We start from the raw sequence: 24,471 nt of genomic DNA on the forward strand, positions 1-24,471 counted from the left end.
TGGAGGGGCCGCGATCTCTACTTACAGTACCCATTTTTGGGTACTGTAAGAGCATGCCCTCCCCCAAGTGTGTGCTTTGGGCTCCATGATCTCATAAGGGTCACGTGACTCACGCAGGAGCACAGAGAGAGGAAGATGCACGTTGACTGGCTGGGCTCCCCCTGTGCAAGTCGCTGTGGCGGCATCAGCAGCGAGGGCTAGGTTTGCATGGTGGGCTATGTTCACGCTCTGCGGTCCACACTGGCCTGGCATGAATGCACCTGCGTGAGCTCCAAGCACCAGCAAACCATGCTATGTCACTGCAATAGATCAGAAGTATATACACAAATAAACTGGTGCCATTTCCAGGTGCCAATGAGGGGAAGAGCATCCATCATGAGCTGGTTTTTGAGGAAATCATCTTTCAATGATTTTTTTTTAATTGGACCACTAAAATTAAGCTGTGTTTCCTCTGCATTTTCACATCCAAAATGCCTGTTCAATCCTCAAAGCTTGCTTTTCTCTTCTTGCTTTCTTAAATTTGCCTTTTCCCACTCCCTTTTGGGTTTAAAACACACACATATATCTCTACCATCTATTTGCTCTGTCAAACAAAACTGTTATTTGCAATAAATTGTGCTTCCCATTCGCAGACAACCTTTATTACAGCCGCTTGTTTGCAGGAGTGTAGTTATAGCATTGTCAGAATTTCTGCTATAAATGTTATTTGATTGTATTTATAGCCTCGCAGTGAAAAGGGCTAACTGTGCTGAGGTTTCTTCAATAGATCTCAGTCCCATAGGATATTTGGTAAAATAAAAATAAAAAAATAAAACAGTGCAACATTACTTTGTATTTGGCATCTTCAGAACACCTGGTAGGTAGCCTTTATGGTACCTTGCAAAATAATTTACCTTGGCCCAGCTATGGGCTCATTCTGTACACACATACAAAATGGGCTTCTGCCTGCTCTCTTTGCCTGGGGCAATGAAGGGATAGAGAACCTGCGACTCTCTAGTTGTGGTTAGACTACAGCTCCCATCAGCCTCAACCAGCATGACCAATGGTCAGTGTCAGTGAGGATTGTAGCTCAACAACATCTGGAGAGCCAGTGGTTCCCTACCCCTGGTGTGTTGCGTTTAAAATGCTATTGTGTGCATGATTCCCAAGGCTGAACTAAAAGCTGTAGCTGAACTTTTTCAGGGTGAGATCTGTTTGAATTTAAAGCTTTTAGTATTCTCATTCTCTCTCTCTCTCTCTCTCTCTCTCTCACACACACACACACACACACCCCAACACCTCATAGAATTGTAGAGTTGCATAGCAGGAATATACAGCTTGAACTTTCAACCTTGGTGTTATCAGCACCATACTCTAACCAACTGAGCTATCCAAGCTGAAATATAAAGGTAAAGGGACCTCTGACCATTAGGTCCAGTCTTGGCCAACTCTGGGGTTGCGCGCTCATCTCACTTTATTGGCTGAGGGAGCCGGCGTACAGCTTCCGGGTCATGTGGCCAGCATGACTAAGCCGCTTCTGGCGAAGCAGAGCAGCGCACGGAAATGCCGTTTACCTTCCTGGCGGAGCGGTACCTATTTATCTACTTGCACTTTGATGTGCTTACAACTGCTAGGTTGGCAGGAGCAGGGACCGAGCAACGGGAGCTCACCCCGTGCGTCACGGGGATTTGAACCGCCGACCTTCTGATTGGCAAGTCCTAGGCTCTGTGGTTTGACCCACAGCGCCACCCGCGTCCCAAGCTGATATATGAACATAGACTAAAAACAATAACAGTAAATGCTGTATATATAAAAGCAGCATACAATCATCCTATGTCAAAATAAAACAGGGCAGTCGAACGCACGACCCAGGGGCCACATGCAGCCCTCAATGCCTTTTTTGGCAGCCCATGGCAACATTTGAACCCCCCCCCCCCACACACACACACTGCCTTCCCAAAGCTGAATAAGTGAGGCACTGGTGTTTGGGAAGGAGGTGTGAGGGCTCCGACAGGGTCCTAGAATCCTCCTCCTCCTTCCCAAAACCTAGTTAGCATTTGCCCAGCTTTGAGAAGGAGGTGGGAGGGCTCTAGGACCCTGCCAGAGCCTTGCATCTCTTTCCCAGTGCCCTGCAACTTGCTTATCCAGCTTTGTTGGTGCTGACCATTAAAGCCCTAAACCAGAGCTTCCCACACTGTGTGTTGCGACACATTAGTGTGTCGGCTGCAGTGCGTAGGTGTGTAGCACGCTCCTCCCGGGGATGGAAAGGAGTTCGTTTAACCTCAGGATTGCAAGCAAAGCTGAATTACCGTGTCGTGAAATGATGGAAAACTAATTACTGTGTTGTAAAATGATGCAAAACTGAATTACCGTGTCATGAAATGATGCATGTCCAAAAATTGTTTCACCAACTTGAAAAGTTTGGAAAGTTCTGCCCTACATGGCTTTGGCCCCGTATACCAGAAGGAGCTTCTCTGCCCCCATCGTTCAGCCCGGACACTGAGATTGAGGACCGAGGGCCTTCTGGCAGTTCCCTCACTGCGAGAAGTGAGGTTACAGGGAACCAGGCAGAGGGCCTTCTCAGTAGTTGCGCCTGCCCTGTGCTACTGTTGTGGAGGATGGGAGTGATTAAAAAAATCAATCCTTCTGTGAGACTGGGAATATCCCCTCACTCGCTCAGTTTAGGATATTCCACCATTCTTCAGCAGAGTTTCTTTTCTTTCAGCAAAGTAAGCGGCTGACATATATGTCAAACAAAGCTTCAGCCATAAAGAAAATTGCAGCACAATAACAAACTGAGAAAAACTAAAGCAACCTCATGAGGCGAGAATGACAGTTGGCCTCTCTAACTGAACTTAACTGAATACCTGAAGGGAGGGGCCGATTCCAGAGCACAAGACAAAAGCCCCACCCACCAGATGACAGACATTCTACTAATACAATTAGGCCCCATTGTTTTTTCTCACAGGAACATCCTCCCATCAGATGTCAAGGAAATAAACAACTATCTGACTTTTAGAAGCCAACTGAAGGCAGCCCTGTTTAGGGAAGTTTATAATGTTTGAAGTTTTATTGTGTTTTTAATATTCTGTTGGGAGCTGCCCAGAGTGGCTGGGGCAACCCAGTCAGATGAATGCCATCCAATTATTATTATTATTATTATTATTATTATTATTATTAGGAAGGCAGCATGAGAGCTTGGTGGGGGACATCAGATTTTGGCCTCACTCCACCCGCCCGCACAAGGCAATGTGCAGCCTGTGGGTTCCATGTTGTGACCCTCTTTGTAGAAAAAGTTGGGCCGCCCTGATATAGAAGCTGAAACCAGTTAAAAGGTTTGGGGAAATAAAAATGTCTTTGCCTGATGCCGAAAAGACGTCAAGACACCAGGTGATTTTCTCTGAGAGGTTCGTTCCATGCTGGGAATGCTACCACTGGAAAGGCCCTTTCCCCAGTGGACTACCCATCACACCTCACCTGACAAGAGGCACTCAGAGAAGGACCTTAGGTGAAGATCTTAAAGCCTGGGTTGGCGCAGCTCCAGACAGGCAAAATGCTGGGCCTTATAAGAGGGAGAAAGAATTTTGCGTGGAGATTTGTATCTTGTCACTGGAAACATTGAATTTCTCATGCTGCATTACTTTTTGTCTACCTTATTGCTGCTTTGGGGCAAAACCGTTTAGAAATACAGCTCAGCGTGCCTTATGGAACTGGGAGTTGAGGAAAACCTGGTTCCTTTGGTCCATTAGCAAACTCTTAAGAGATATTACGCAAAAAAAAATCAATACTGTCAATGCTGAATAAAAATTATTAATTCTTTAGAGAGGGCAATTTTTTTTTCTGAGCAAGTCTTAATACATAATTCAGTTTAAACAGCCAATTGCTCCCAATATTCCCAATGTGGCGTATAGGGGCTCCACCAAGGCTTCCTGTTTCTGCTGATTTTTTTCCCTAATTAAGGGTTTGGTCATTTGTTGCTGCTGCTGCTTGCCTTCTGGGGATCCTCCTTTTTTATTATTGGTTTTATTTGTTTTGTGGGGGTTGTAGGTGGGTTGCCCTTTGTTGGGGGGGGGGGGCGGTTCCAGTTTTTCTGTTAATTTTCTGTTTTTATGGTACCCAAAACAGTACCTTAGGTTTCCAAATGTCCCTGCAGATCCCAAAAGGCTAAGGATCTTAAATTAAGTTAACTGGCTATTCTAGTGCTTCTCTACCTTTTCCCACACAGTAGAAAATCCAAAGGAGCTACCGTATTTTTCGCCCTATAGGATGCACTTTTTCCCCTCCAAAAATGAAGGGGAAATGTGTGTGCGTCCTATGGGGCGAATGCAGGTTTTCGCTGAAGCCTGGAGAGCGAGAGGGGTAGGTGCGCACCAACCCCTCTCGCTCTCCAGGCTTCGCGGACCTCTCCGCAAGCAGCGGGAGCGCTCCCGCTGCTTGCGGAGAGTTGCCTGCATGCCGAAGCCTGCGCGCACTGAGATCAGCGCGTCCAGGCTTCGCGGACCTCTCCGCAAGCAGCGGGAGCTAGCGCTGGGCTCCCACGGCTTGCAGAGAGCTGCCTGTTTGGGGGCTGGGGTCGGGGGAAGCTCGGGCCTCCCCAGCCCCGCACCTGGGGGGGGGATTTTTTTCCCTTTATTTCCCCCCCAAAAAACTAGGTGTGCCTTATGGGACGGTGCATCCTATAGGGCAAAAAATACGGTAATTGTGTAGTCCGTTTTCCTTTGGAGAATCAAGAACTGGAGATTTATGGGAGATGCTTATAGCTTCATTTGTTTGCTTTAAAAAATGTGCAGGTTGAAAAGAAACAGTAGGGATATGCAGAGGAAGCAGAGACAGTGCTAGCCCAAAGGCAGAATCCGAATCACAGATTGATTCATGAACTGCTCCATAGTTACCTGAGAAACGGCTGCCTTGGATAGACCGAGGATTCTTCCATTAGCATTTCACATGGCTGGGATGGAAGAAATCAACAAAGGGAATAGCCAAGGAAAAATTTTCAAAGCAGAAAGGGGGGGGCCACCTGGCCAGGGCACCAGCCAGAGGGACAAAGGCTGTGGGAAGGTCACACAGTTCCACCCAGTGCCAGATTTATGTATAAGCTAAACAAGCTATAGCTTAGGGCCCAGTCTCTTGGGGGCCCCCGAAAAATTTAAAGGACTGGATGTACATTTCCAAAATGTAAGATAAAAAAAATTAAATAAAGCCTACATACAGCAACAGTGTTTTGTGTTGTGTAGGCTCCTATGTTGTAAGTCAGGCATGGCCAAACTTGGCCCTCCAGATGTTTTGGGACTACAACTCCCATCATCCCTAGCTAACAGGACCAGTGGTCAGGGATGATGGAAATTGTAGTCTCAAAACATCTGGAGGGCTGAGTTTGGCCATGCCTGGTGTAAGTAATGAGCTCCACCTGCTAGCTTAGGGCCTCATCAAACCTAAATCTGGCCCTGCTTCCACCCCCTGCACACAGCCTTTGACTGCTTTTTAAAAGTCTGTTTTGATGCCATGTGAATGACTATTTGTCCTGGAAGACAACACTTGATGTTTGGTAATTGTTTTTGAAGAAATTCAATAAAGTTTGCAATAATAATTCAAAAAGTTTTTTAAGATTGTTAAAATGTTTGACCTGAGCTGCAAGTCCACATATCCTTCTTTCTTGATCCCACCTTCTCTCTCTCTCTCCCTCTCCTCCTTTCTCTCTCTCTCTCCCCCTCTCCCTGTCTCTCTCTCTTTCCTCTTCCTTCTTTCTCAGGATCACTACCACGGCTGCCTGCATGATGGATTTACGAAGGTACCCTCTGGATGAACAAAACTGCACGCTGGAAATTGAAAGCTGTAAGTTGTCTCACCATTTTCTACTGCTTATATAAAATATAAACTTGTTTTGTACTTTTGTACAATGTGTGACAAGGAATCTTACAATGCATACCGCCATCTACACCTAAATTGATACCATATTTCTGAGCCCAAATAAAATTGCTTATATCTCTTGCCTAATTTGCAATATTGTCTAAAGTATAAAGTATAGTTTGACTATTAATGTTTTAAAACATTTTTGAAACATTACGCTGCCTCTTTACCGTATCTTTAAAATAGGAATATAACTAGCTGGTCACATATACAGTATAGTGGTGCATCTAGATTAATTACGGTACTGAAATAGTTTAAATCAGTTAAATATACCATGTACAGATAGTACTGAGCTGTTGTTGTTTAGTCGTGTCCGACTCTTTGTGACCCCATGGACCATTGCACGCCAGGCACTCCTGTCTCCCACTGCTTCCCGCAGTTTGCTCAAACTCATGCTGGTAGCTTTGACAACATTGTCCAACCATCTCATCCTCTGTCGTCCCCTTCTCCTTGTGCCCTCAATCTTTCCCAACATCAGGATCTTTTCCAGGGAGTTTTCTCTTCTCATGAGGTGGCCCTTCATGGATCACTGCCTTGCCGTGGTGAAGGGGCTTGAATAACTCGGAGAAGCTATGAGCTATGCCGTGCAGGGCCACCCAAGATGGACAGGTCATAGTGGAGAGTTTTGACCAAACGTGATCCACCTGGAGCAGGAACCGGCAAGCCACTCCAGTATCCCTGCCAAGAAAACTCCATGGACAAAGACAACAGGCATATAAAAGTACTGAGCTACACAATCCAATTGCCTGATTCTGTCCAAGGCAACTTCCTCTGTTGCAGTGGGAATTCCTACTCCAGATTCATTGTATCTAATGCTCCACAGCAGCAAATATAGCTTTGCTTCCTGGTTGGTTGATATCTTGCACCTGTTTGTATTAGTTCATTGGCTGCAATACCATTAGATTACTATGAAAAGCAGATAAAAACACTGCCCACCATCCTTATACGGAGCCCCACCAGGGTCTCAATAAACCTCTTGCAGCTTGCGTGGTGTAGTGCTTAGAGAGTTGGACTAGGAAACTTGGGTTTGAATCTCCACTCTGCCCTGAAGCACAGTGTGACTTTGTTAGTTGCAGTCGCTTAGCTGGACCTACTCCACAGCATTGTTGAGATGATATGTGCGTTTGTGCGTGTGCTTTGTGCACCACCCTGAGCTCTGAAGGAAGATAGAATAAAAAAGCAAATTGTACAAATAATACCTACTTAGGACTTCAATAACAGGGTTGGGGGTGTTGTCCTGGGCTACATGAGGCTCAGTGGGTCACAAATTGTGCATTCCTGCATAAGCAATTTTTTGGCTTTCTTTTTGCCCTGACTGGTATCTCTTCTGTTTACAACACTTTTAGCATCCTTGTCATCTTTCGCAATGTTATCCACCATCGTCAATTACTATCAAATATAGAACAGCAGTCGCTGAATACTAATTGCCAAATGTAAAACACTAAATATCAAATTGTGAGCATTCAGCGGGTGTCGCCATAGAATTGGCTTCCACGTTAAATAAGAGATCGTGGGAGGAATAGAAAATGTCTCATTAAGGCATTTATGTTTCTGGAAAAGCCCGTCGCTGTGTTTTCCTTCTTTCTGCGGAAATAGATGCAATCTTAAATGTACATAATGGCTGAACAAAGACAGGGGTCAATTTGAAGAGGCAATGGTATGCATCAATAGAAAAATATTCCAGCCGCGTGCTCAGTGGTTGCTTGCCAGGAAGCCGGGGGGGGGGGGGACGGGACACTCCAATAGCTGCATTCTTATTTGAACCGTCATTGCCACTTACATTGGCAAAAAGCATTTTGACCGATTTGTGCAGAATCATTATCACTCCCTTCCTGAGACAATATACTGCACTGTTACGGTGGCTGCATATACAATACCTTGGGTTGAAAGGGTTTCACAGGAAGTGTGAAAACACACAGCATATCATTAGGGAAGGCCAATTCTGCTGGAAGCTAAAGATCCCAACTGTTTATCTGGGCCTTTGGGAAAGAGTAGATGTGGCTGATGACCTACCTTATTTTTCACTCCCACTACACTGGCTACTGCTAATGTGGTATTCTAGAACCCATACAGTCCAAGAGCACTGATAAAAAAAGGGTAAAGTTAACCCCTGGACACTTAAGTCCAGTCAAAGGCGACTATGGGGTTGCGGTGCTCGTCTTGCTTCAGACCAAGGGAGCCGGGGTTTGTCCACAGATGGCCTTCCAGGTGGCCATCATGACTAAACAGCTTCTGGTGCAACGGAACACCGTGACGGATGCCAGAGCAGATGGAAACGCCATTTACCTTCCCATCACAGCAGTACCTATTTATCTACTTGCACTAGTGTGCTTTCGAACTGCTAGGTTGGCAGGAGCTGGGACAGAGCAACGGGAGCTCACTCCATTGTGGGACGCAGGTGGCACTGTGGTCTAAACCACTGAGCCTCTTGGGCTTGCTGATCAGAAGGTTGGTGGTTCAAATCCCTGCCAGCACTGATATCTAGTTATGGGGAACTTGGAAACAGCAACAGCCATATGGCTCAGGAATAATACGAACCGGTCTACATAACTAAGCTTTCCTCCTTCTTCCTCTTCCTCTTTTTCTTCTTTTTGGAAAAAGGCTTAAGGATAAACAGATGTTATTTGTCTATTTATTACATAAATATCCTACTTTTCTTTCAAGGAGCTCAAGGTGGCCCACAAGATTCTCCCTCCTCTCAAATTTTCCTTACAACTCTGTGAGGGAGAATAGGCCAAGGAGCAGCTTCATGCCTGAGTGGAGATTTGAATTTAGGACGGTGACAATCCCTCACCTGACAGAATATCGCAGCCATCTCAGGAAAACAAGTGCTTAAGGCAGCTCATCAAAAACCTTGTCATGAGCTTAGAAACTATGAATTTATGAATTGTAACTAACTTCTAAATGTCTCTCAATGCACTTTAGTGCTGCTCAGTGACCTGTAAATTCAACGAAAGCCTAATGCAGTCAGATAAGGCTTGTCCAGTGATGTGTTAATGAACTTAGAGAAGAGGCCAGGGGGGCCTATGGATCAAGACTGGTCTGGGGGAGGCGGGACAGGTAGCAGTTTTGACTGTTTATGGACCAGGAGAACTTGACTCCAGGTACTGGTGACTTCAAGGCTGGATTACTGCAACGCTCTCTATTTGCGGGTTCCCTTGTGCTTGAATACTGCAGCATGGTTGCTGGCAGGAGTGAGACCTGCTCAAAGATCGGCACTGATTGCCGATTTGTAACTGGTCCAAGTTCAAGCTGTTAATAATGGTATTAGAAGCCCTCAGGTGCTTGGGACTAAGTTTCTTGCGGGATGTGCCCACTAGACTGCTTTGGTTTGTGAGCTGACACTCTTGCAATATGAATCAGCTGTCGAACTTCCTGTTAGAAAATATTTAAGAGCCTTTGAAAGAATGCGTCATTAAATTTCAACTCAAGTCCTGTGCAAGGTTACACGCTGAACCTCTAGTTGCTTTGATGTTCATTCATTCTCAGGGTACGACAGTCATACTCCTAAACTCCAAAGGCTGAACCGCCTACGTTTTCCCAGCCGAACCCAGGTCTTTCATAAAGTTCTGGCAAACAAAGCAGATGTTGCAGATAGGCCCTAGCATGTGATGCTGTAAGAACCTTGGAACTTCCAGTCTGTTGTGTGATAGCTCTTAGCAACTTTTTATTCAGTCAGATCACAATTAAATCTCTATGAGCAGGCAGCTGAAATTGTGAATCTTGTCATTTCACATTTTTGTGGGGGGGGGGGGAGAAGAGGCAAGGACTGTTTGATGGTAATGCATTCATCCTCACACTGTTGGCCTTTGGCACAGTTTATGCATTTACTGGTTTTCTGCCAATGTGTGAACAGCTGCCTGAAGCACAGACTCTCTAAGCAAAGAATTAATTTAAAGGTTTTCTTTGTCTGTTGGTGAGCTTGCTGCAGCATATGATAAATTATTCCAGTCCTCGCCGCAATGGGGACTCCATTTTCATCCTCCATTTTTATCCTCAACGGCTTCGGCTGGGGAGGGCGGGATATAAATAAAATTTATTATTATTATTATTACTTAATGAATTCAACATGTGTCCACAATTATAAACACTCCTCTTTTTAAAAAATTACAAATGATATAGCAACCATGTCTGAGTGAGGCCACACACTGTATTTGCAGTAATGCTGTGTTTGTAGCAATCCTTGTTTAATGTTATATGAATGTGCCCGCTCACCCCCTCCCCTCTGCTATGGTATGGTCGCAATGTGGTGGTCGAAAGCTTTCACTTCTACTTTTACTAACTGCAGTTTAGAATTATGTTCAAACCAAGACAAACTATTGCTATTCTAATCAAGTTTGGATAGCTCCGGTTTACTGAAACAAGCCAACTTCAAAGCATAGTTTATGGAGTTGTCTTGTTTCAGTAACAAAACAGAACATAAGCCACAGTTTAGGGTTCAGAAATAACATTAAATGCAGTTTACTAAAAACAAAAATTTCCGTCTTATTCCGTGTGGAAGTGCTAGAGGGGAGGGGGAACATGTGAAATTCACTCTGTTTTGTTTGCATAATTCCAAACCATAGTTTTGCATTATGATTGAACATTCAGAAGATGTTCGTTCTCTTGTACAACACTTGTGCGATGCTCACATCTTAATCGTGTTTTGTACTCCCCAGTTTCCTAAGCAGTGGGAAGTTCCAGGGACAACCTTATAGGTTCAATTTTGAAAATGTTGGAGGGTATGAAATCCTGATAGGTGAATATCTTGATGGGCAGCTAAAATATTGCACTCTACAAACTAACAAACAAATATTTATTGTGATTGGATTGGGTCTGAAACCCAGTCAAAGCCCTTTTCTATAACCAGCCATTTCCCAATCCACCGGTACCTGATTCAATCTGGCTGCTATTTACTTTCACTGTGGTTGCACAAAGTGAGTTTAACATGAATCTTGCCTTCAGATGCAAAGTTTGCAAATGATAGTGATGCAACATTCACATGTGGCATGAGTGAAAAACAGGTGTGAAGCGTAAGCAAACCGTAAATTGAAAACTGCAGGGATTTTTATTTTATTTTTAAGTCAGATAGTTCTTGCACAAAGCAGCAAGGTATCTTGCAAGTCATGGCTGCCCCCTGCAGCTGGTCTCAGGGCTCACTCAGATCCTGCTCTGCTAGACAAATGCTTATTTTGCAGCATGTTTGCTAACCATTCCTTACTGCTTACCTGAGCCACGTGTTTCACTTTTCTACAGGGACTAAGAAAACCCTTGCTTTAACTCTGAGTAGATATGCATAGAGTTTCACTGTTAAATCTGTGAGACGCACAGCACAATCCTATGCATGTTTACTCAGAAGTAAAGCCCAATTGCATTCAGTGAGGCTTACTTCCAAGAAAGTGTGCATAGGATTGTAGCCTTATAGACATAGTGACCATCATTCCAGTGATAACTTATGATTCAGGCCTAAATCCCCAAGCCCACAACAGTTCCTCTGTAATATTTTAGAGGGCTATCTGTTCTCCATCAATTATACTTATTCCATTTATTATTGTTGTTTTTTATGTTTTATACAATTTGAGATGTATAATTTTATAATTTGTTATAATTGTGAAATTCAATTTTTAAAAATATTTAAATTAAGAAGAATAAAAAAGCCGAAGTCTGAACTTCTCCAGAGAGCTGGAGAAACATTTAAATAAATAGTCTTCAACTTTGGAACGGATGCTTTCTTTTATTGAAATGTTATAAACATTATATAAAAGCACAGCCATAATCTTGTGTTACTTTTGTTAATATTTCATTTGTTTCTCATGAAAAATAAGTGGCTTGGTATAAAATCTGGTGATGAAGCTTATTTATAATTTCTCACTATCAGAAATTGCCCAACAAGAAATAAAATAAAAATGGCGGAAGTTCACAGTAATGGTCAGTAATGTTTTTTCTTATTTTCATTTTATTGACATTTGATTGGCTTTGAGATTTAATTTTACTACTCAACTAATTTATAAAACATTTGGTCAACCAACTAACATGCTTGGGTATATCCTTCCTATTGCAGATGGATACACAACGGATGATATTGAGTTCTACTGGAATGGAGGGGAATCTGCTGTAAGTGGAGTTAATAAAATTGAGCTCCCTCAATTCTCAATTATCGACTACAAGATGATTTCAAAAAGAGTAGAGTTTGCAACGGGTAAGCAGTGAGCATCCCAAGACATACTCTGAGAATGGCAGTAGAAAAGAGACATGCTGTGGTTTCACTTTTCCCTTTTTTATTTTTTAAATAGGGGCATATCCTCGGCTGTCACTGAGCTTTCGACTTAAAAGAAACATCGGCTACTTCATTTTGCAAACCTACATGCCTTCTACTCTGATTACGATTCTGTCGTGGGTATCTTTCTGGATCAACTATGATGCATCTGCTGCACGAGTTGCACTAGGTAATTTATTATTTGGACAACAAAGCTACTTAAATATCCTTGGTGTGTGAGATTTATTCTTTTCATTTATTAATTCATTTTAGCATGTTAGAGGGCTCTATGTGCTCCGTGTGTTGTGTTGTTTTGGTTTTCTTTCTTTCTTTTTCTAAAAAAAAACCCATAATGACACATAACATCCTGGCAATTTTATACTACTGGTCATGTATCTCTTTTTTAAAAGTAAATTTCAAGTCCTTACAGTTGTGAAGAAAGTGGGTGAACGTATGGGGGAAATGCAGTGTATCCCAGAAACTGGAAAGGGTGGGGGGAGTAAATAAGATTTCCAGAGCCATAATATATATGAGTCATACCCTCCCAGTTCTAGACATTGTGTTCTCTCATCTAGTCATTGTGCAAAACAAGCTTAGTTTGTATAATTTATACAGTTGCAGACCATCTCTCTGCCTGGATCTCATGAGAAAATGATGGTGACTCTGAAAAGGAGTCATAAAAGATAATGTGCTATGTTGGCAATGCATCTTTGGCTTACCAAAAACAAAAAGCTTCTCCAGTTACAATAACCAATAGATGATGGCAGTATGGGAAACTACCTTATATTACCCTTAGCCAGGCTTCCTCAACCTCGGCCCTCCAGATGTTTTTTGGCCTACAACTCCCATGATCCCTAGCTAGCAGGACCAGTGGTCAGGGATGATGGGAATTGTAGTCTCAAAACATCTGGAGGGCTGAGGTTGAAGAAGAAGAAGGAGGGGGAGGAGTTTGGATTTGATATCCCGCTTTATCACTACCCTAAGGAGTCTCAAGGGTGGTGCTGTGGATTAAACCACAGAGCCTAGGGCTTGCTGATCAGGAGGTCGGCAGTTCGAATCCCTGCAACGGGGTGAGCTCCTGTTGCTCAGTTCCAGCTCCTGCCAACCTAGCAGTTCGAAAGCACGTCAAAGTGCAAGTAGATAAATGGGTATCGCTCTGGCGGGAAGGTAAATGGCGTTTCCACACACTGCTCTGGTTCGCCAGAAATGGCTTAGTCATGCTGGCCACATGACCCGGAAGCTGTACGCCGGCTCCCTTGGCCAATAAAGCGAGATGAGCGCCGCAACCCCAGAGTCGGCCACGACTGGACCTAATGGTCAGGGGTCCCTTTACCTTTAAGGAGTCTCAAAGCGGCTAACATTCTCCTTTCCCTTCCTCCTCCACAACAAACACTCTGTGAGGTGAGAGAGGCTGAGAGACTTCAGAGAAGTGTGACTAGCCCAAGGTCACCCAGCAGCTGCATGTGGAGGAGCGGGGAAGCGAACCCACTTCACCAGATTACGAGTCCACCGCTCTTAACCACTACACCACACTGGCCTTAGCAAAGTTACTACTTCCAAAAGTCTTCACCCTGTGCTCCCTATGAAAGTGCCATCTTCCAGCATGGGATGTAGCAACCATACTGCTACAGTGATGCAGGAATGCAGGGATTGGGTGTCTATGTATATGTAAAATACATTTGCAATGTACAGGTGGGACCTGTTAAGGATTCAGCCAGATAGTCAGGCAGGATTCAGGATGCTCCATTCCATTCACCCCTCCCTAGTTTTGTCCCCCCTCTCAATAGTATTTTATGCTTATCCTCATTTAGCTGTTTCTGGTGAATAGGGGATAACTCCAAATGAAGGAGTCTGGTTGTGTTGCTGCAGATGCACCGCAGCATTCCTTCTCTCCGTACTCCTCCCAGCGGTCATTCCTCCTCTGGTCACTGCTAGGGATATGCTAGGGATACATGACCTGACTGCCTGTCTCTAGGCACTGCGGTCATCTTCAAGGGACTCCCACGCAGCAGGGTTGATGTTGCCAGCCATGTCATGTTTGCGTACATCTTTGCAATGCAGAGTTGGTCTGCCAATGGGAAACCAGCTCCTTGCAGAGCACATCCTTGGGGATCCTGCCATCTTCCATTCTGTGGACACGGCCAAGCCAGCGTAGAATGAGTTTGCCATTCGTATATAGGATTTTAGCAGGTTGGTTGGTGGCGTCTTTCCACATGAAGAGTTGCCATGTGTACAGAGCTCTTTCCTTCCTCCTAGGGATCACCACTGTGTTGACTATGACCACCATCAGCACTCATCTCAGGGAGACACTGCCAAAGATTCCCTATGTGAAGGCAATTGACATCTACCTAATGGGCTGCTTCGTGTTTGTGTTCCTTGCCTTGTTGGAATACGCATTTGTGAACTACACCTTCTTCGGCAAAGGCCCACAGCACCAGAAGAAAGCAGCTGAGAAGGCCAGCAGTGACAAGAGGAAACTGGAGATGAATAAAGTTCAGGTAACTGGTTGCCTGAGTTTTCAGATATTTCCATTTACATATGTCAGGGAGAGGTTGAGAAGCAGGAAGGAAGCAGCACCTCAGGAAACCCTTACAGAGCTATCCTCACTTGTGCCACATGACAGAATTCCATATGGAATATTTGTATGCAGCACAGGACAGGACAGTGATGAAAATGTTGACCTAGTACAGGGGTCAGCAAACTTTTTCAGCAGGGGGTCAGTCCACTGTCCCTCAGACCCTGGGGGGGCGGACTATATTGGGGGGGGGACGAATTCCTCTGCCCCACAAACAACCCAGAGGTACATTTTAAGTAAAATCAGACATTCTACACATGTAAAAACACGCTGATTCCTGGACCATCCGCAGGCCGGATTTAGAAGGTGATTGGGCCAGATCTGGCCCCGGGGCCTTAGTTTGCCTACCCATGACCCAGTGTGTGGCAGCTGCAAAAAAGGCAAATTTCATGCTAGGGATCATTAGGAAAGGAACTGAAAATGAGACTGCTAAGGTCAAAATGCCATTATATAACTCTATGGTGCAAGCGTATTTGGAGAACTGTGTACAGTTCTGGTCACTTCAGCTCAATAAGGATTTTGCAGAGTTGGAAAAGACTCAGGAGAGGACAGACGAAATAGTCCAGGGGAAGGCGTGACCTCCCATATGGAAAGGTTGCAGCCTTTGGGACTTCTTAGTTTGAAGAAAAGGGAAATAAGAGGTGACATGATAGTTTATAGAATTGTGTATGGCATGGAGGAACTGGATGGAGACATACCCCCTGAAATAATACTAGCAACATAAAACAGTTGTGCAGGGAATATGCATGTGGACCATACTGTCAACCCCAGCTGCTATCATGCAGGAAGAGAAAATGCAAAAGCAAGTCAGGGCAGAGCAAAGGTGAAGGCAGACCACAACAGAGTTGGAAGTTCATATCAGTCAGGCAGTAGGACATGGCCCATTTGGCCTTTTTGCTGTTGAAATGCTTCCTGGCCATCTTAGTGGTGTAACCACAGGCTGAATTCTCACCAGTTGCCAGTCCCGACAACTTTACTCTTTGGTGGAGATACACTGAAGCAGTGGCGACTGGCACCCATTCGGACCAGTAGAGCAAAAGGCAGGGAGACCAGCAGCCAATGCAAGATCGAGCCATTGAATTCTGGGTTGTTCCCCAGAATCCTCCCTGCTGAGTTCTACAAGGGCCAGTCTGAGTCTAAGGAGGATGTAGTTAAGAGCTAATGCTGCCACACTCTGTGCTGGTTATAAGTAAGAAGACAGGCAGGTGGGGAGCTGGTTGAACGCAGCATGAGGTTGGTGGGTCAGTGTCCCATCCCCCTAATGGACCAGCCTCCAATAGGACCATTTTCTTTTAAGTGCGGATTCTGAAATGGACTGGATTGGTGGCCTTTGATCTCCCAGATGGGGCCATTTTGACAGTATCATCCTCTGCCTTATTTTTATTTATTTTTTGCTATTGCCATTTCTATTTAGATTGGCCTTTCCCTTTTGTCTCCATTCATCTTTCTCCTTCACTCTACTTTTGTAGAAGTCTCTGAAATATGGGATCTGAAAAGAGCTCTATGGGTTGGATGTCCCTACCCTTAACCTGCGCGGAAATGTCACATGCTGGATAATTGTGACGTTCTTTCCTTTTGCAAGTTATTTATCAAATGACCTAAGGTTGGAGATAATAGTTCTTCTAGGAAGATGGGCAGTCATTTGTGGGTATGTGGGCAGTTGAATAATAATTTCTCCCTGTTCTTTTGGTCACCAGGCCATTTAGCCTTAGCTAGGCACATAATTTTCTATCCATAGCAATTTTGTCCTGAACGTAGGACACCCTGTACGTGTTTCCTCACAATGGAAAAGGACCACATTATCTACTGAATCACTTTCTATTGCCCAGTCTGTAACACTGGGCAAGCAGAGAATTTGGGCAAAAAAAGGTGCACCAGAGAAGAAAAATAGAGATTATTATCTCCTTCTGTTTGGGTGAATGTGTTAATTTGTTAGCAATCATGATAAACTCTTTGTTATGAAGTGCAAAACTTATAATTCGGAGAAAATGAATAGTCTGATGATTTATACAGAACAGGGGTCTCAAAGTGATTTAGAAACTCATTTTAAAATGTAGCAGGCTCATTCATAACACTTTAAATTAAAGCAGTAATTCATCCAACACTTGCCTTGTAATAAGCAATGAGTGCACAGTACTTTAAATGAGGGGACTCACATGAATCATCAATATAAACCATTAGCATTTGTCAGTTATTAGTCTTTACAATGGAGAAAAAAACAAAAGAGAGATATTAATGATATTTGCGCTTCTATTGCAGGTGACTATATAACAAATTTGGGAAGCCCTTTAATTTGCCAGTTGAATTGTTCAGTAATTAAAAGACTATAGATGTGCAGTTCATTCAGGCAATAATAACAACAGCCTACGGGATTCTTGTTGTTCGTTCCCTGCAACTTATATTCCAGAATGTAGTGTCTCTGAATATGGAAGTTTAGCTATCATGGCTTAATAAGCATTGATAAATTCAATTGATGAACTCGTCAAATCTTTTTCTAAAGCTAGACACCATCACTAAGACTTTTTCCTATTTAAAAAAAAACCATTCCACCTTGAATTATCTGCCAGGAAGTTCCTGCAGAAGATTCTGAGGAAGATTATAGGGCAGAGGTGGGGAACTTGTGGCTCTACAAATGTCGTTGGAGTACAGCTTCCATCATCCCTGACTATTGGCTCTGGTGGCTGGGAGTGATGAGAGTTAGACTTCAGCAGCATCCAGCTGTTGGCAGGGCAGCAATGCTCACATGAGCTCACATCACTGGTGTCACTGTGGCTTACTGGGAAGGAAAGGGCTAAGATGGCAGTGTGGGTAGCATGGTATGAATGCACTGGTGGACCCAATCCAGCATACCCAGGCTTCACTACCACCTCACCCCTCTCCCTCCTGCTAAGCCACAGTGGCACTGGAGATGGGAATTTGGGCAAGTGCCATCACCCCACTGTGGTGAGCACACAGGGTCCCCGGACGTTTCACCATCTATTGATCCCTGTGCCACCACTTTATTTCTCGCTGCCACCACCCAGGACCTACCTGGTACAGTACTAAGTCCAGTCAGGGTTAAATTGGAACATAAACTTCTGTTTATTTACTGCAGTTTAACAAGCATGTGGTTTCATAAATGGTATCGGTCAATTACAATCATCGGTTGCCTATCCAGACCTATAACGTCCGCTACCTGCTTCACTCACTAAACCACCTCTCAGATATTTGCTTGTCTTCCTAGCCCCTAACTGTTCCTGACTCAGCTTATTTCGCTCAACCTACTCACAGACTCTATCCCAATTCAGTCCCACTCCAACCAGCCACCCAACTCCCAACGAACTCCTCCCTTCGCACCTCCCAGAGCTGGTTTTATAGTCCCTCTGACTCCACCCCCTGGGTTCTGATTGGGTAACCTGTTTAACTATTTCACCTCCAGCATTCTCATATGTTAGCATCACACCCACTAGCAGGTTTCCCATTCAGGCTTATTGGGCAGCTGTGCTTGAACTGAGAATGCACACCGAATTCTGTGGCTGAACACGACTGAGAGAAGCGGGGGAGGGGGTCACGGTTACTGGGCCAGCCATTCTTCAGGAGAGTTTGCCATTGTTACCGATATTCTCTGCAAATATTCACTGATTAGCTTCCAAGGAATCCCAGAGACTCCCAAATGCAGTCTGGAAAACCACTGCAATAATTACAGGTTGAGCTACTGGTCTGTGGTCAACAATAATGGCTGCTCGGCCCAGTACACCACTCTGCATTTCAACCAGCACAACATTTATTTCACTGCACATTCCTTCCTTCTTTAGACTGAATCCTTAAATGGATACCTGGCAAGGGCTATGAGGCTGCTGGGTGATTCTAGGTCCTGTTTCTTCGAGGGAGATAATGACTGTGAACCTCACAGAGACTGTAATTGCAACAGTAAACAGTTCAATTACACTGAGCCATTAAGGAAGACACTACTGTAGGTTACATGTGTAGCACAGGTGAATATTATTTACCACCTTCCTACCACTTCACTTACTTCTAGCAACTTCTGTTAATTTTTAAATTTTAACGAGGGGGGGAAACCCATAAGAAATACAAGTAAAGATTTCATCAGCCATTTGACCGCTTTGAAGCACTAGTGCCTTCCTGATGTTCTGTGAAGATAGGCAGTGGGAACCAAAGAATAATCAGTATTATTACAGACAGAAATGGCTGAAAAAGGGGGCGGGGACTGGAAATGCTAAGAAAGGTTACAAAATACAAGTGTTCCCATTAACTAAAACAATCTCCAGGTTCTTTCTCAGATTCCTTTTTCTCATTTCCTCATCAATGTTGGCATTGGAAGGGGCAGCTTAAGGCTCCCCCTTCTCTACCCTCGTTGTCATTTCCTGTCATGCATTTTGTTCGTTATCATCTCACTCATTTGCCAATGTGCCAAACATAACCAGTGGTGTAGCGTGGGGGCCAAGGGGTGGTTGCCCCAGATGCAAAATTGTTAGGGGGTGCAAAATTTCAATACCCAGTGCTTCCGTTGCTGGGCTGCATTGAAAATGGCTTCTCCATGCAAACCAGGAAGTGACATCTCCAGACATCAGAATTACTCTTCTTATATCTGCAGCTGTGATCTCCTGGGTGACGTAGACAGCGTTAGGCAGTTGAATGTGCATGCATACTTAGTTTCCCTCCCTCCTCAGGCACTGAGTGCAGCCTCAGGCACTGGCAATCCACGCTACACCACTGAGCACTACTAAGGGATTAAGAGACCTTCTCTAAAGCCATGCTTCTTCTTTAGATTGACGCCCGTGGGAATATTCTTCTTACTACCCTGGAAATGAGAAATGAAGTCAGCAGTGCCAATGTGCTGGCAACTTTGAATGACCCGAGAGCTACCATGTACTCCTACGACAGCGCCAGCATCCATTACAGGAGGCCTGCCACCACAAGGGACCTCTACAACAGGAGCACTTTGGATAGACAGACAACCCATCAAAAGGGACGCCTACGGAGAAGAGCGTCGCAGCTCAAGGTCAAAATCCCAGATTTGACTGATGTCAATTCCATAGACAAGTGGTCCAGGATGGTTTTTCCTATCACCTTTATCCTTTTCAATGTGGTCTACTGGCTTTATTATGTGCACTGAGTTATGCTGTGATCCCTCCACCTGCCTAGCCCAGACTCCTGTCCTCAAATTTGCCAACCTTAAAGACTGTTGTAGCCGCAGTGCTACATATTCAAGGTACAATATTCAGCCATTCTGTGGGTTAGGGTGCCCTTTTAACCATATCCCAAAAATCAAACCATGTTTACTTCAAAAAAGAAGACAGTATCTATTTGAACATGCGCTCATCCTTTTAGATCTGCTTTCAAAGAGCGACACTGAAGACACAAGTGCTACCCCTCTGTTTTGTTCTAAGGTTATTTCTGGTGATCTTTCCTTTCTTTTTTCTTAGCATTTAAAACATGGCGTGAAAATTCTGCCTTATTTTCCAAAACACATACATTGGTCCTAACCGTAGGCTTGTTCACACATTACACTGAACACAGGTACCAGCTCTCTCTACACATGTACAAGTGTTTGTGTAAAAGAGTGTGCAGCTTATTTGTTGATTTGTACATCTCAGCACAGGTATACACTCATGGAATGTTACATGTTTGCGTGTACAGCTCAACTATTTGTGTACACAGATTGTTCGCTCACGAAACATAGCGTGTGAACATTCCTAGTACCACCATACTATTTGCCAAACAAAGCTCAAGAAAAGGCAAAGCTACAGTGGCATGCAACCCTAATCACACTTATCTAGGAGTCAGTCCCGTTGAACAAAGTGGTTTCCAAGTAGACATGTGCTGTACACATGTCACCATAAATAGGTTCCCAGATCAAGAACTGATATATAGCTTGAATGCCCATATAGAGTGCTTCTGACACTATCAGGGCAGATTTAGGGTTGTATCACTTAATCTGTTAATTCGTAGATCAAAAACATGTCTATGAACCGGGTAGCTTTTTCAAATTGTTCATAAACTCTAATACAAATGACTGCCAAAAAAAAAAAATCATGGCTAGCAGGGGGCATCTTAGAAACAGACTTCTATGAAGGTAATGCCTCTTTCAAGACTGCAGGAATGCCTGCTACAACATAACCATAGTTCTCTAAAAGCAAAGTATGCTTTTCTTTCTTCAAAACTATAGCTTCATTTATATGCAGATGTATGCGGATTTAATCAATAATCGATTTCATCTCATACAATTATTTTAAGGAAATCTCTGTTTGATTAGGTGACAAGTCTAGACAGAACACCTAATGTGTGTCTTTGGGATCTGGGCTCGATGGCTGGTCTACAGCACAAATGAAGCTGTACCAACAATTACATAATAAGGGTTGCTGGAAGAAAATAAGTGCCAATTCAGATTTTGCCTTTCCCGCTCTGTCATGGTGTTAGTTTTGTGAGAACACACTGGAGTCTTTATTAGCAATTCCTGGCCCCTATCAGAGGATGTTTGTCTCTCTTTTTAGGAGCTAAAGTAGATGTGGCATTCCATCACAGGTCACCAATGACTGGTGCCTGAAGACACACATCAACTCACAGGCGCCCAAAGGATTCCCTGCTCCCCACCCCCAACTGAAATTAGGCTTGATAAAAGCATTCTAACGTAGGCAATAGAACAGGCTGTGGTGTGCGCTTGGCTGTAATGTGTGTTTGCAGTTCCTGTAGCAGTTTCTCTGGTATGCGGGTGTGCCCATGCGCCCGAAAAGGTTGGTGACCCCTGAATTACACAATTGGCCACTGTCTGCTTGGGTTCCTTTTCCCCTTTACTTAATAGGCGGCCATGGCCTTGTGGGGAGAGGGGCAGCAAGGAGGAAGCTTGCAGTGCTGACCTGGATAGTCACCCCCATCTCCATGGCTGCTACTTAATCCTAGGAGGGAAGCTGTCATTGGTACCAGTAGGCGTTTCCCTCCTAGTGCAAATGGAAGTCGCAGGGTGCAATCCAGTAAAGGGTTAAATGCCCCCCTCCGCAACTCCATGGTACCCCAGACCCACCCCAGGATGCAAGGAACCCGAGCTGGAATACAAATTCCATCACCCTTTATTTTTGGCCATGCTGGATGTTGGTGCAAAGATAGAGATAGAGATGATAGAGACAGAGATAGAGATAGACATGATAGAGATGATAGAGATGGAGATTATAGAGATAGATTAAAGGAGAATTCCTGGGTGTCAAGATCCAAGATTGGGGCAAGTATTCTTTGGTGAGAGAACCCAAGCAGGGATTTATTATCACAAAATATGCAGCAAAATTAAATGTGGAGATATAGGCTGTTAGACCTTTAAAATATGTGACCCTCCAAGTGAGTTCATTATTTATTTGTTACATTTATATAATACCTTTATCTTCCAAGATCTCAAGGTGGTGTATATAGTTCTCCTCTCCCCGTTTCATCCTCACAATAACCCTGTGAAGTAGGTTAGGCTAAGAGATGGTGACTGGCCCAAGGTCACCAGTGAGCTTCATGGCTGAGTGGGGTTGCTGGCATGGCAAGGTTCTAAAATGTCCCCTTAATAGATCTCTTTTCAACATGTCCCTCTTCCCCCAGGCATAGGAAAAGGCCACATACTTGGTAAGTTTAAAAATGGTTTGCTTACAAACTCTCCAAAGATCAAATTCACCTGCTTTAGAAAGTTGCACAGGCATTAAAACTTGGCTTAGATAAAAAGTGGTGGAAGTTCCTAAATTTATAGGAATAGAGCCATGTGGCTAAACTGGAGTGACCAGCTCAAACCTTTTCACATGATGAGTTCATCAGGTAGATTGGAAGACAACAATGACTTGATTACCTAGTTCCTCCCAAGGTGAGGGGATGTGGGCATATATATACAGTGGTACCTCAGGTTACATACGCTTCAGGTTACATATGCTTCAGGTTACAGACTCCACTAACCCAGAAATAGTACCTCGGGTTAAGAACTTTGCTTCAGGATGAGAACAGAAATCGCGCGGCGGCAGCGCAGCAGCAGTGGGAGGCCCCATTAGCTAAAGAGGTACCTCAGGTTAAGAACAGTTTCAGGTTAAGAACGGACCTTTAGAACGAATTAAGTACGTAACCAGAGGTACCACTGTATATATATATAACATACCGCACTATACCTGGAGGTCTCAGGGTGGTTCACAGAATAAAATCAAAATATAAATCCACAAAATACATAATCAAAATAAAAACAACCAAATAGCCCCCCACAAGAAAACACGCATTTTAAAAGGGCATAGGATATCAATCAAATCAACCAAAAGCCTGGTTCAAAAGGAACTTTTTTGCCTGGCACCTAAAGGTGTATAATGAAGGCACCAGGCAAATTTCCCTGGGGAGAACATTGCATAGATGGGGAGCCACTGCAGAGAAGGCCCATTCTCGTGTTGCAACCCTCTGGAGAAAGCACACAAAGAAGGGCCTCAGAAGATGATCTCAAGGTACCGGTAGGTTCATATGGAAAGAGGCAGTCCTTGAGGTATTGCAATATTGAGGTGTTTAAGGCTTTATAGGTCAGAACCAAAACTTTGAATTGGGCCTGGAAACTAATTGATAGCCTGTGAAGTTGGACCAGGATCGGTGTAATATGCTCCGATGAGCAACCTGGCCACTAAATTCTGTAGTAGCTGAGGTTTCTGAACTGTCTTCAGAGGCAGCCCTACATATAACGCATTGCAGTAATCTAACCCTCAGGTTACCAGAGCATAGACAACAGTAGTTAGGCTATCCCTGTCCAGATAGAGGCATATCTGGGCCACCAGCCAAAGCTGATGGAAGGCGCTCCGGACCACTGAGGCCACCTAAGCCTCGAGCGACAGCAAAGGATCCAGGAGGACCCCCAAGCTACAAAGGAAGTGTAACCCCATCAAGAGCAGGCGATCTCCCACCCATCCAGTCTAGGAAACCACCCACTAACAGTGCCTCAGTGTTATCTGGATTGAGTTTCAGTTTGTTGGCTCTCATCCAGTCCATTACATCCAGTCCAATGTATCACTGAAATCTGTGAGGGTGAACAGGGTCTCAATCAGCTGTGGCCACCTGGGTACTCAGTGCAGCATCAGTCTAGACGTGAGGGTCAGGGAGTGGTAGTTGCTGTGGTTTATAGAGATTCTCTATCTCCAGGCTCTCTGTCCAGTCGGGGGCGGGCGGGTCTAGAGTGTGTGTTCCTGGCATTGGGCAATCACGACAGATTAGGGATTCCGCTGGTTTACTGCCCGCCTCGCTGCCCAGGAGTTTCCTTGCCTGAGCTGACAGAGATGGTCTCAGAAGCAGTGTTGAGGACTCCCCGACTGCTGGTTCTGGGAGACTTCAACATTCATGCTGAGGCAGCTGGCTCTGGGGCAGTTCAGGACTTCATGGCCGCCATGACAACCATGGGGCTGTCCCAATATGTCAACGGCCCAACGCACATGGCAGACCACACTCTGGACCTTATTTTGTTGACTGGGCAGCAAGAGGGTGGTTTGAAAGTGGGAGACACTGACATTAGTCCCTTGTCATGGTTCGATCACTTCCTATTGAGATTTAGGCTGTCAGTACCTTTCCCCCTCTACAGAGGCGGGGGACCTATTAGGAAAGTTTGCCCTCGGAGGCTGATGGATCCAGTGGGATTCCAAACAGCTCTAAGGGTGTTTCCGGCTGATATGACTGGCACCTGTTCAAACCCTGGCCAACCTCTCTCAAACACCCAATCACCCAAATGGCTCGGGCGATTGACACGATCACCCCTGAGCACCCTCTCCCACTTCATGGAGCCCATTTGGCCCCC

General features: G+C 44.6%; 1 protein-coding gene across 1 annotated transcript in view; it reads left to right on the forward strand.

Annotated features, from left to right (window-relative positions):
* The window catches only part of GABRB1 (gamma-aminobutyric acid type A receptor subunit beta1), a 94,259-nt gene extending 70,970 nt beyond the window's left edge, over positions 1 to 23,289 (forward strand). Inside the window, exons 5-9 of the mRNA XM_083460006.1 lie at positions 5,729 to 5,811; positions 11,927 to 12,064; positions 12,159 to 12,311; positions 14,378 to 14,619; positions 19,465 to 23,289. Of these exons, the coding sequence (XP_083316132.1) occupies positions 5,729 to 5,811; positions 11,927 to 12,064; positions 12,159 to 12,311; positions 14,378 to 14,619; positions 19,465 to 19,812 (964 nt within the window). The 3' untranslated portion in view covers positions 19,813 to 23,289. The remainder of the gene's footprint in view (positions 1 to 5,728; positions 5,812 to 11,926; positions 12,065 to 12,158; positions 12,312 to 14,377; positions 14,620 to 19,464) is intronic.
* The last annotated feature ends 1,182 nt before the right edge of the window (positions 23,290 to 24,471 follow it).

Source organism: Podarcis liolepis, assembly GCF_965112155.1.
Source record: "Podarcis liolepis genome assembly, chromosome: 9".
NCBI classification, from domain to species: Eukaryota; Metazoa; Chordata; class Lepidosauria; order Squamata; family Lacertidae; genus Podarcis; species Podarcis liolepis.